Source organism: Vulpes vulpes, chromosome 3 (genome assembly GCF_048418805.1).
Source record: "Vulpes vulpes isolate BD-2025 chromosome 3, VulVul3, whole genome shotgun sequence".
NCBI lineage: Eukaryota > Metazoa > Chordata > Mammalia > Carnivora > Canidae > Vulpes > Vulpes vulpes.
This window is the reverse complement of record NC_132782.1, coordinates 105,689,683-105,701,881: the sequence shown is the minus strand read 5'-3', so window position 1 is coordinate 105,701,881 and position 12,199 is coordinate 105,689,683. Positions and strand designations below refer to the sequence as shown.

The 12,199-nt window shown below is 45.7% G+C and overlaps 1 protein-coding gene across 2 annotated transcripts in view; it reads left to right on the top strand.

Annotated features, from left to right (window-relative positions):
• The window catches only part of SNX29 (sorting nexin 29), a 534,000-nt gene that overhangs the window by 55,337 nt on the left and 466,464 nt on the right, over positions 1 to 12,199 (top strand). For both annotated transcript variants that reach the window (XM_072753833.1, XM_072753832.1), the window contains exons 5-6: positions 8,267 to 8,447; positions 11,252 to 11,322. In XM_072753833.1, the coding sequence (XP_072609934.1) occupies positions 8,267 to 8,447; positions 11,252 to 11,322 (252 nt within the window). The remainder of the gene's footprint in view (positions 1 to 8,266; positions 8,448 to 11,251; positions 11,323 to 12,199) is intronic.

The window sequence follows — 12,199 nt, the reverse complement described above, 5'->3', positions numbered from 1 at the left end:
TTGCTGGATCAAATAGTAATTCTGTGTTTCACTTTCTGAAGACCTGCTATACTGTTTTCTGTAGTGACTATGCCGTTGTACATCCCCACCAGCAGTGTGCGAGGGTTCCAAGTTCTCCACATCCTTGCCAACATTTGTTGTTTTCATGTATTTATTTCTTGATACTAGCCATTCAAATGGAGGTGAATGTGATTTTGATCTCTTCTTTCTTGAAATCTCAGATTTCCTCCCAAGAAGTCATTCATGAGCTCCTTACCCAGTTCAGCTGGCCTGTGCCCTTCCTCTGCATGTCTCCTTTCTGCCTCCCCCTCCCCAGCCCTCATTAGTCTTGAGTCCTCCTCTTATCAAACCTATTTATGGCACTATCTGTTTTTGTGACTGTTTCTCTTGATGGCCAAGGACCAGATCTGTTATCACTCTTCCTCATAGCTCCAATGTATTGCAAGGTCCCTGGCCACCAAAACGGATGTTCAAAATAATGACTCCAGGACCCAGACTTGAGGACTGGTCCTGCTGCTTGCTTGTCCCTGGAAGCCAGACCCCACCCTCTACTGTGTGCACATCTTCTTTTATAATCAGCTGAAAGCAGGTGGTATTAATACACACCCAACTGTAAAATTAGAGAACCGGACTTCCTTAATCCTCAGTGGGGATTTTTGAAAATGGTTGATTGCATTTTAACTCAGAGCAGAATTTATATTTTGCTTCATCGGGTCACCTTGGGTAACAATTTCATTTCTGTAGAAAAGTATTTTTGGAGAAGCTTCATGGGCCAGGAGAAGCCTGGGCCCATCCTTTTGTTTGTGAGGGGAAGTCCACTCCACCGCCCTTCCATCCCTGCACAGCTTTCAGTTCCCTCTCTTTGTCTCTCTGCTGTATTCATGAACTTGCAAATCAGCTAGCTCTGGTGCAAGAGACTTGGGAAGGATGTCAATGGAAGGTAGAAAGAAAATACTGTGCTCTGTCCAGGGGTGCTGATGAGAATGTTTAACAGCTGGTTGGGAACCACTGGCTTAGGGAGAGAGCCAGAGCCAGGGCGCTATCCCCGGCTAGGTATTAATCCGCGAGTTCCTAGATTATGGGGTTGTCCGTAGAGTCCTGGGGAGGGTCTGTGACAGCTGGGGTGGCCCAGGGCTTGGGCCAGGGGCTACTTACCCAGAGGCCTGAAACTGTCCCAGCAGTTTAGGATCTCATATAGGCAGACTGATGCCTCTTGGCCAAGGGTGACCTCTGGCTGTTTTAAAGATGTTTGATCCTAAGGTCTAGTAAATTAAAACTCTGGTAAATTTGGCCTCAGAGTTGTCAATTTTTAGTCCATAATTATCTGGCTTATTGGATCCGTGGATCCTTTGCTTTGTTCCTATTGGCATGAAAATGACCTTCAGCAAAGGATGGGGAACATCCCTAAAAAAAAGACAAGACACAAGCTTTAGAAGTCCTTCGTTTGGCACTAGAGAAGGTTCCCACTTTGTAATAAAGGAGGTGCTATAGACTCTTGTATACCGTGGGTGAATGCCAGGTGTGCTATGCTGAGTTGTTAGAGCTCAGGACTGCCAACTTCGGGGGCCAGGCAGAGGACAGGAATGAATGAGTCAGGCCTGCGAAAAGCACCTGGGTTGGTGGAGACTGTGAGTCACCTGGCCGCCGCAGGCAGGCTGGGAAGTGTCTAGGGGTTCATGAAGAGAGATTTTGATGAGCAACTAGTAGCTTGCAAGGGTGTGGGCGTTCACTCCTTTGCATGGAGTGGTCAGCAGCCTTCTTTATGGGACTTTTGAGTAGAGACATCAGGGAATAAGGCGAGTAGCTCTGCTGTTACTTGGGGAAGGAATCCTTTGCAGTTCAACAAGTTGAAAGCTTATAGTCACTTGCCTCTGCTCTCACATTTATTCTTTGCCTTTCCCTGCAGAGTCTGTTTCCCAGACCCCCTTGCTCACTGTCTTCCTGTTTGGCCAGAGGGAGGTGGTGATGGGTTTAGAAGGTGAGAGGAAGAGGGAGGCTAGAGCATTTATTCCCAGCTTCAGGAGGCATGTCTAGTAGTGCTGTGCTTCCTCTGTGGTCCATGGATGTCCCATGTGGCCCCCTGGGTCAGGCCATGGTGTTCTTGTTTCCCTGCCCTCCTGGTGCCTCTGCCACAGTCCAGCTGTTGCCTGATGGGTCTGTATGTATGCCTGGAATTGCTGGATTGTACAGTAACTCTGTGTTGACCTTTTTGAGGAACCACCAAACTGTTGTCAACAGGTGACTGTACCATTTTACATTGGTAGTTTTTTTTTTTTTTTTGAGTAGAGATGGAATTGCCTTTATTTCTCTGCAACTGAAATTAACTCTGCTATTAAATCCCCTTTCATGTAGTTCTTATACTGTTTATACTACCTCTTCCTTCTGTTCCTCTGGCTTCAGGGATGGATTGGCTTTCTGGCATCAGTAGTCTTTAGGTGGCCTCATTATCTCCTATTTGGCTTTGTAGCCCTGCCAGAGTCTTTGTAACAGATGCCCTGTGTTAAATTCCTTCAGTGGACTACCTGGTGTGGTTTCTGTTCATGGCTGGGCAGGTGTCAGATGGAGCATGCCTGGCGTGTCAGAGGAGCATCAAGGGGATGGGTGAGGCTGTAGCAGGGTGAGTAAGGTGGAGAGTGGAACAGGATGGAAGCCCAGAGACGGGAGAGGAGCCAAGCCATGGATGGGCAGTGAGTGGCAGTTCATCCTCCTTGTCTTGCCTTGTTCTTCTGATCTCCACCTACCTCCACCAAGCTAATTGGCCCTTGTTCTGCGGAGTCAGTAGGGATGTTTAGTTTTTATTTTTCAAAAAGATTTTATTTATTCATGAGAGACAGAAAAACAGAGAGAGAGAGAGAGAGAGAGAGAAAAGAAGGGAGGGAGGGACATAGACAGAGGGAGAAACAGGCTCCATGCAGGGAGCCCGATGTGGGATTCGATCCTGGACTCCAGGATCACACCCTGGGCTGAAGGCGGTGCTAAACCACTGAGCCACCTGGGCTGCCCGATGTTTAGTTTTTAGATTTAAATAGACTGGAGTCTTCAAAAGTAATTCAATATCTCAGATTATTGTGCATTTATTTGTTCTTTAAAAAAATGTATCTAGTTCTGAATTATAAACTTTAAAAATGGTAAATTTTATATTCAGTGAATTTTACCACAATTAAAAAATAAACCTGGGGGATCCCTGGGTGGCGCAGCGGTTTGGCGCCTGCCTTTGGCCCAGGGCGCGATCCTGGAGACCCGGGATCGAATCCCACGTCGGGCTCCCAGTGCATGGAGCCTGCTTCTCCCTCCGCCTGTGTCTCTGCCTCTCTCTCTCTCTCTCTCTCTCTGTGACTATCATAAATAAATAAAAAAAATTAAAAAAAAAATAAACCTGGAAGTGGCTATGTTAACCTTTAATTGGGAAATTTAGTTTTTTTCTAACTGAAAGGGAATTAATAGTGGACTTAATTTCAGTGGCAGAGAAATAAAGACAATCTCATCTCAAAAACAAACAAAAGATACATCAATGTAAAATGGTGTAACCACCATTGACAATAGTTTGGTGGTTCCTCAAAAAGGTAAACCTAGAATTACTGTATGATCCAGCAATTCTACTCCTAAATACAGACTTAAAAGAATTGAAAGCAGGGACTCAAACACACTTATACACGAATGTACCTAGAAGCATTATTCTAAGAACCAAATGATAGAAAAACCCAAATGTCTTTTGGCAGATGAATGGATGAATAAAAAGGTGGTATATATGCATAGTAGGGTATTATTCAGTCATAGAAAGAAATTAAATACTGAGAAATACTAGAACGTGGATGTGCCTTGAAAACATTCTGATAGGTGAAAGTAGCCAGACATGAAAGGTCCCATAGTGTATGATTCTACTGATACAAACTATCTAGAATTGTCAGAATCACAGAGACAGAAAGGAGACTAGAGAGCCCTAGGGGCTGGGAGGAGGGGAGAATGAGGGAGTTATCATTTCCTGGGTATGGAGTTTCTGTTTGGGATGATGGAAGAGTTCTGGAAATGGATAGTGTGATGGTCACACAACACCATGAATGTACTTAATTCCCCTGGATTATGCACTTAAAAATGGTTAAAGTGCTAAATTTTATTATGTATATTTTACCACAATTTTTAGAAAGCAAAAAAAAAAAAAAAAAAGTATCACGTTTACAGACTTTTAAGAAGTCTTTACTATGTGATGTTTAAACCACACTTCTTGAGTTCTAGTTCCTGTGGCTGGTTGGGAGATGGCTGAGTGACAAAGCTGTGGCCTCTAGTCAGGAACTCTGCTTTGCTGATCTTTTTGTGTCTTGTAGTCAGGCTCCTCCAGATTTGGATGTGACTGGGGTTTGAGGGGCCCTTGGGGTTACCTAAGCCTGAGGCTGGTTTAGAAGGGAGCACTTGGTTGCCTTCTGTTCCTGGAATCCTTGATGGCATGTATGGGTGATTCTGTTAGTTTTTCCCATTTCTTCTTTGGCTTAACAGAACCTTGATTTTGCTCGGGGCCATGGGATATCCCCTGGGTGATGGATCATGAGTGATTCAGCCAGTCTTGACATTATAGATCTCTGTTCCTCTTGGTTTTCTGAGACTACTTATCCTTTCTTAAAAAAGGGGTGATAGAGCTGGCTTTATCTTGTCCTCTTTCTTTCTGCTCCGATTGTCGATGGGATACCCAGGGTGGTGGCAGTTCTCTGTGACAGTGAGGTGAAGGTCAAGAGGTCGGAAATTCTGCCCATGACAGAGCCTTTGAATCAGCTGTCTACCTCCAGACTAAATCTGTGAGAAAATTAAGCCTTTGTTTATTAAGAGCCTAGTTCCTTGTAGTTGGTTTTCTGTTTCTCATTGAGCCATGGTATTTAAAAAATTTTTTTATTTTTTATTTTTGAGGGATGCATTTGTCACTTGTATGCACGTAGGCCCTGCTTAGTGCCTGGAGGGTTGCCCCTCCTCTGTAAATGATTATCAGATGACTGAAGAATACCCTCTCTCATTGCATCAGGCTTTTGGTTGTAGGTGACAGCAAGCCACTTAGACATTACTACCTCAAGGAACTAAGAAGACTGGAAGGAGAACTGGGTTTAGGGGCTCAGCATCCCCCACATCTGTCTCTGCCTCTCAGCCCTGCTTCTGTCTGGGTAGGTGTCTTTCCCAGGTGGGCATACTCTACATGAAAGGGAGGGAAGGTGGTTCCAGGTTTACATGATTATTAGAGCACCTACTTCTAAAACAGTGGATGGCAAACTTCTTCCTTAAGGGATGAGATAGTAGGTATTTTGGACTCTGTGGGCCTTAGGTGTCTGTAGCAACTTCCCAGCTATGACTGTGTAGCTGGAAAGCAGCCACAGACACTATGTCTACAAATGGGCATGACTGTTCCAAAAAAACTTCACTTACAAAGACAAGTAGTAGGCCAGGTTTAGCCTTTAGACCATTCTTTCCTGTCTTCAGTTCTCTAAGGAGACAAGGTCTCTCCTCTGGTGGTTCAGGTAGAAGTTGTGAGGAGAACATTGTGGTCCAGGTCCCAGCACCAAAAAACTCAGCAATTGAGAGGCATAACATTTTCATGCAATATTTTTAAAAAGTCAAAATTAATACAAAAAAAAAATCACAGTGCTCAAAATAACAAACCAGGGCAGGAGAAGGGTGGGTTGAATGAGGCCAGTTGTGGCACACATTCTGCTTGGCCGAGTGATTGTCCAGTCTGGGTTATTTGTCCAGCACTGTGGGAGGAGAGGTGCATAGTGCTGAAGGCAACTTCACAGGGAACCAGGTGGGGTGCTGTTCTCCTAGGAAAGGGGGATGCAGCTACTGGGGGTAAAGGGGAGGGGTGCTTTTTGCTTTCTGTGCTGCCTTGGCATGAAGCACTTTACACATATGCTTTATTTTCTCATTTTTTCTCCCCTCATCATAAATTAAAGGTAGGTACTGCGATCCCCATTTTACAGATGAGGAAAACGAAGGACAAAAAGAGTTGCCCAAGGTCATACAGTGCCTGAATTAGAATTTGTGTCCGGGTTTTTGTCCTCCAGAATATCTCAGCATCTCTTACAGTCTAGGCCTGCAAGAAAATTTACCAGCGGACCTGTAATGTTAGAGTCCCCCTCTGTTGACAAGTGTCCCTGGAGGTGGCTTGCCTCAACTGCCTCTCCGAGGCTTTTGTTCTTGTGGGCAAATGGTGTTCAGTTGTTCGGAGAACCAGAAACCCTCACCCGCTTTTGGAGTTACCCCCTGGTTTCAGAGCAATAAGAGATCAGTATATAGCCCCAAATTAAATTACGGACACTGCAAGTGTTAAGTGGCAGGTGAGCTGCACTTGAAATAGACCACATTAATGCTGGCAGTGGAAGTGGAGCCCTGCTGGGATAATTCTTATCATCGTTGGCATCGCTTTGGCAGGCTTTAGATGGATTCTGTAGCACTAAGCAATTTGCAAAATTGAAAGGTGAAAACACACGTTAAGTGTTTCGTGTGCATTCAAGGTCAGAGGGAGGTCACGGCAGTTCTCCAGAAAGACCAGATGCAGGTGAGAGTCACCTGATTTGAATCATGATAGAGATCCAGATGGTTGTTTGGCATGTTTCAAAACAAGTTCTTGGCCTGCTGGCCCAGGGTATTGCTCTCACCGTTCCCCCGTCCTGGTTTCTGAGAGAAGCCTTGAGTGGAAAAAAGGCCGTTACACATTTGTGTGGTCTGGACTGATCTCATGGGTTCGGGAAGGGGATTTGTGCGTGGCATTTAGGGGTTGAAACAGAACGTAGTCCTAAATGAGCCGCACTGTTGGTTTCCCCAGTCATTCCTGAGATATTTATTCAAACTGATTCAGAGGTTGGCTTCATCCACAGATATGCATACATGTGCATTTATTTGCCATTATCAGGAAAAGGAGAAGAGGAAACGATGCAGTCGCTCTCGTTTGAGAAGGTAGTCACTAAGCAGATGGTGGTTGGTCATCATGGTCTGACCAGCGTGCTCAGCCTCTACTTCCCTTTTCTCCAGTCACCCTAGTATCTCTGGATGATTCTATACTTTGGGGCTTACTTTATGGGAGAGGAATCCGAAGCGTGGCATGGCTGAGTGAGCTGCCAGGGTCATTCTGTTGATGGATCTCTTCCCAGTCGCCCAGCCTGCTAGACTGGAAGCTTTGTTAGGGATGAACCCTTGTTGTGGCCTGTTCATCCAACAGCTGTGGCCGGTCCGTGGCTCCCATTATGAATGTAGTCCATGCTACCTGAGCTGAACTGAATCATTTGAGTGAACTTAAGCCAGTGTCCGGTTAATGGAGATATGTGTATTTACATTCTTTTAGAAGGAATGTTGAAAGATCTTGTTTCATTCTCAGAGGGGTCTATAAGCCTATTTAGCTCCTGGATGAGAATTCCCATCTGCCAGCAAAGACTCAGCATTTTCTCCCGTGGGATACTGAGCAGGTGTGAATACGATTATCTTGAAGAGGGTAGAGCCCTCCGTCCCCACACAAGGCTGTCAGAGTTATGCTTTGCAGTCATGTAGCTCTGAGGCTTCCTTCTGCCACACCGCTTACTGACCCTTTGGCCAGGCCTTGGACCTTTGACATAGAGATGGCCTTGGTGCTTATGAGGAGTGTGGACGGCTGTCAAGGCCTCAGTGCAGTGGCTGGTACTTTGCTGGTGCTCTGCACACAGGAGCAGCCCTTGCTGGTGTTACTGGTTATTATTGACAGCATGGAAAAGGCTTGATGAGCTTATGTGACGAAAGTTGATCACAACATGAGGTATATACTAGAGTGAAAATTATGAATAAATCTGTGTGCATGTGGATGAAAAAGGTGGGATGTGAGGAGATCCAGTAACTACTTTGTGGATAAAAACAAACTTTCCTAGCTTTCCATTAAAGCCTTAAATCTGTTCCTATTCTCAGACATATGGAAATCTTCTCTAAGGAACTTGAAATGAGGACAGTTATGGACAATGATATTCAAAGCAGTATGTAGGGAAAATGGGCAATATATCATGTTCCCAGAAGTAGAGAAATACTTAAATATGTTTGGCTGGGAAGTCATCAAAAATCATGTTTTCAAAGATCTTTAAATGTGACAGGAAAACGTTCATGATCTAGACAAGTAAAGAAACAAACCCAGGTGCATAATTATACTCTATGGTATCTTCCTTTTCTGTACTAAGGAAAGAACTCAAAGTCCTGAAAAATGCCTAGGGAACGTCACTGTAGAACGATGTGTGTCCCAGGCCAAGTGCTACCATGCTCATCCCTGTCTCTGCAGAGCCGGTGTTCTGGTTCTATGTGAAGGAGGTCCTCAGCAAGCACGAGCTGCCTCGCTTCTACTCCCTGCACCACATTGCCTCGGATGTGGGCCGCGGCCGGGCCTGGCTGCGCTGTGCCCTCAATGAACACTCTCTGGAGCGCTACCTGCACATGCTCCTGGCCGACCGAAGCAGGCTCAGGTACGTGGGATGGGCTTCGGGGGAGGCATAACCGTAACTGACAGGTCAGAATTGCAGAAACTGACTGCCTGGGTTTGTATCCTGGTCTCCCCATTGGGGGCACCCAGGTTCCCCTTTTATGGTCCCAGTTTATTGGCTGTGCACAGATGATCAGAGAATAAGCAAGAGAATGAATGCTCATAAAGGACTCGCATGACACCTGCATCCAGCAAGTACTCCATAAAGGCTTATTGTTATTTAGGTGTGGGATGTGGAGAGAGTTGTCCCAGGGCACAGCCTGCTCTTCACTTGGTGGAATTTTAATTTGGGCTGCTTTCAGACTAAATTGGAGATTTAGTGCTGTTTTGTGTTTGCTTTTCCTTTGTGCTGGGTTCTTTGCAATTCCTTCTGGTTTGTTTGTTTTTGAGGCTAATCCCAAACTGACTGAAAGAAATAAGGAAGTTTTGTGCTGGGCAGAAAAGTCAATTGTTATTTAAAAAACAAAAAAACAGGGCAGTCCCCATGGCCCGGCCCAGTGGTTTAGCGCTGCCTTGGGCTGGGGGTGTGATCCTGGAGACCCGGAATCCCTTGCTTGGAGCCTGCTTCTCTCTCTCTCTCTGTCATGAATAAATAAATAAAATCTTAAAAAAAGAAGGAAAAAACCCAAAAAACTATTTTATGATGTTTTCTCCCCCCCCCCCCCCCCCCCCCCCGATCGTAAACCTACAGTTCACTCTATCAGTATAGGTCAGTTTATGCTGCTCTAACAAACATCATAAAACCCTCAGTGGCTTGAGACAGCCAGGTTTACTTCTTCCCCCTGCTGCATGTCTGTCATGGATGAGTCGGGGTTTCCCATCCCAGGGTCCCAGGCTGACATAGGCTCCATCTTGACAAATGCTTTTGTGATTGTCAAGGTAGGAAAAGGGGCTGTGGTTGAACTGAACACTGGCTTTTGAAGCTTCTGCCCAGAGAGATACTTCACTTCCACTCACACTTCATTGGCCAGCAAATCACATGGCCATAGCCTGGCTCAGCAAGGTGAGGCATGTGCTGTCTCATAGCAATGGGGGGAGGGTACTGAATATGCATCAACCGTAGTACTGTCAGCCATGTTCCTCTCAGAAACATGTGACAGTGCTGACATTTTCCTGTACTCATGATGTTAACAATGACTCTATGTCAGCGGCTGTTATTTACTGTCTGAGAATGGTGGACTAGACATGTGCTTTGTCACCTGCTGGTGCAGAGGGACAGTGATCAGTCCTGCGCTGGTTCCTTGAATAGCTTCCACATTAGCAGTGTCTGGATCCTCAACAGTGAGGATTTAATTTGAGTGAATTAATTTCATTTAATTCAATAAGCTGGTATTTCATTCATGCCGTGATGCATTCCCATGGTTTTATATGCTGCCCTGTGTTCCCTGGCTTGTCTCCTCATCTGTTTGTGTGTGTGCGCTGCTCGTGGTCACCTGTCTACCAGCAATTCATTTGGTGTTCTGGATTGTGCACAAAGATTCTGACAAATACTCCTGAAGTTCTCCCACTGACATTGCCTGTAGTGCCTTGTCTGGCTGTATGCTCGGGCTGTGGGGCCACTGTGCTGACTGCACCTGTGTGATGCTTAGGTATGAGCCCAGAAGCTGTGAATGTCTGGGTGCCACCCTACCCTGAGCATTAAGCAGTTTTAGTTGAGGAGAACATACTCCTCTTTCTTAAAACGAATTTCCACGAAGCTTTTTCCAGCAGATCATTTGCAAGTAGTTCAGAGTTGTACAACTCATTATCAAGGTCGACTGTAATGATGAGCAATTAGAGTGAATCCAGCTGTTAGAATCACAGTTGAACGTAGCTGAATCTCTAGCCACTTATCTAACTAGATGTGGGAAAACCAAATTCTTTTACATGCACGGAAACTGGCCCAGATTATTAAAGAATCCCAGTGTTGGGAATTGGAGGTAGAGTGGCAGTGCCAGGTTGAACATGTAGTTTGCGCTTGCACCGACACTGCTGGGTAAGTGTATCAGAAGTGGGGCGTTCCTTTGTTCTGTCTGTTGTACTCAGTCCCTTCGGCGGTGAATACGTCCCATCTCATGCTGCACTGTAGGTCCCTCGCCGTTGACCCTGCTTTAGCCTTGTGAGCTTTGTCTCCACTAATTGAAAGTTCTCTGACCTCGTAGGGAAGTCAGGGGTTGAGGGCATTTGCTTGTAACTGCTTAGCAGGGGTCAGGTAAAGAGCTAGGGAGCTGGACTGGGGCACCTGCTTCAGAGCCCTGACTGTACCATTATTGCCAGATGAGCTTGGACAAGCCCTGGATGCCTTGCTGACCCCTCCCCTTCTGCCGGTTGAGATTTGTGGGGCCTGTTGGTCTTCCCAGCCCTTTCCAGGGCTAACTTGGACTTTCGGGTCTGCAGCCCAAGCAATTATTACATACAAACGCTCTGGTTGATGGAGCCATGGAACTCTAGTTCTGAATTTGTCTCTTGTGGTAGCCCGGTCATGGCACCTAGGGGGCCAGCTTGGATTTCCTGCCTATGTCTTAGAGACATTGCTTGACTGGATGCCACCCCTCCGTTCGTGCCCTTCTTCTTTGCTGCTTCATAAATAACCAAGTTTCCATCTCATGGCTATTTCAGTACACTCAGGGGATGAATGAGGAATTCATCATATGTTCAATCATTTGTTTATAACCAGAAACTTCAGCCTGGCAGAGACCTTGGATGACCAGGCACAGATTTTTAGGGAACCATGTAAGGGAGTTGTTGGGCTGATGGGTGCAGAGAACCACTGTTCAGAACTTTTTCCCTTTCTCTTTCAACTTGCAGCACTTTTTATGAAGACTGGTCTTTTGTGATGGATGAAGAAAGATCTAGCATGCTTCCTACCATGGCAGCAGGTAAGCCTGGCTCAGGCCAGGAGTGATGGGTCCTTGAAGCTTGGTGAGCAGTCGGCTGGGAATTTATAACTCCAAAGGAGGCTGTGATTTTCCTTACTCCTCCCCTACTTAATGAGTTACTTGTCACTGTCCTTTATTTAGTGGCATTGGTCATTGAGTCCATTTATCTTGAGTTGGATATCCTGGCAGGGAAAGCATAGGGTTGGGGGTTTTGGCTGTGGCCTTGAACGACCTGGGGAATTGGAGGCAGAAGACCTGGCTTTGACACCTGGCTCTACCCTTTCCTGGCTCCTGACCTGGGACAGGTCCTGTGAGCTCTGTTAACTTTACTTCCCTCCTCTGTGAGGTGGGGATCCTGTTAGCATGGGAATTGCTTTCATAGGATGGTGAGAAAATCAATTGTGGTGAAGAGTCATGTACATGATTTGTCAATATGGAAAGCCTGGATTGATGTTAGTTGACAAATTGTTAGATTGTTTATCTTTTGACTCTCATTCAAAGGATGAGCCCAGCAGAAATGGGTAACTTGCTTCTTTCAAATCTTTCCTTACCTCTATTTTTTTTCTTTCTTGAAGGTTTATGCTAAGTCCCCAGTACTGAGAGAGAGTTACATTCGTCTTGTCCCATTGATGAGGAAAAGTCAGGCTTTGACTGTGATTTCCTGTGTAGGCCAGTGCAAGCTTTTGCCTGAAGTGATACTAGTAATGCTATTGTGCACATTTTTGATTGTTTGCTGAACTGTTTTTAGTGGGTGATTGTCTTTAATACCCTGTGAAAGAGATATTCTCATCCCCATTTTCCAGCTAAGGAAACTGAAGCTCAGGTTGTATGTGGCTTGACCAAGGTCTCTAGAAAGTGGCAGTGGTGGGATCCAACC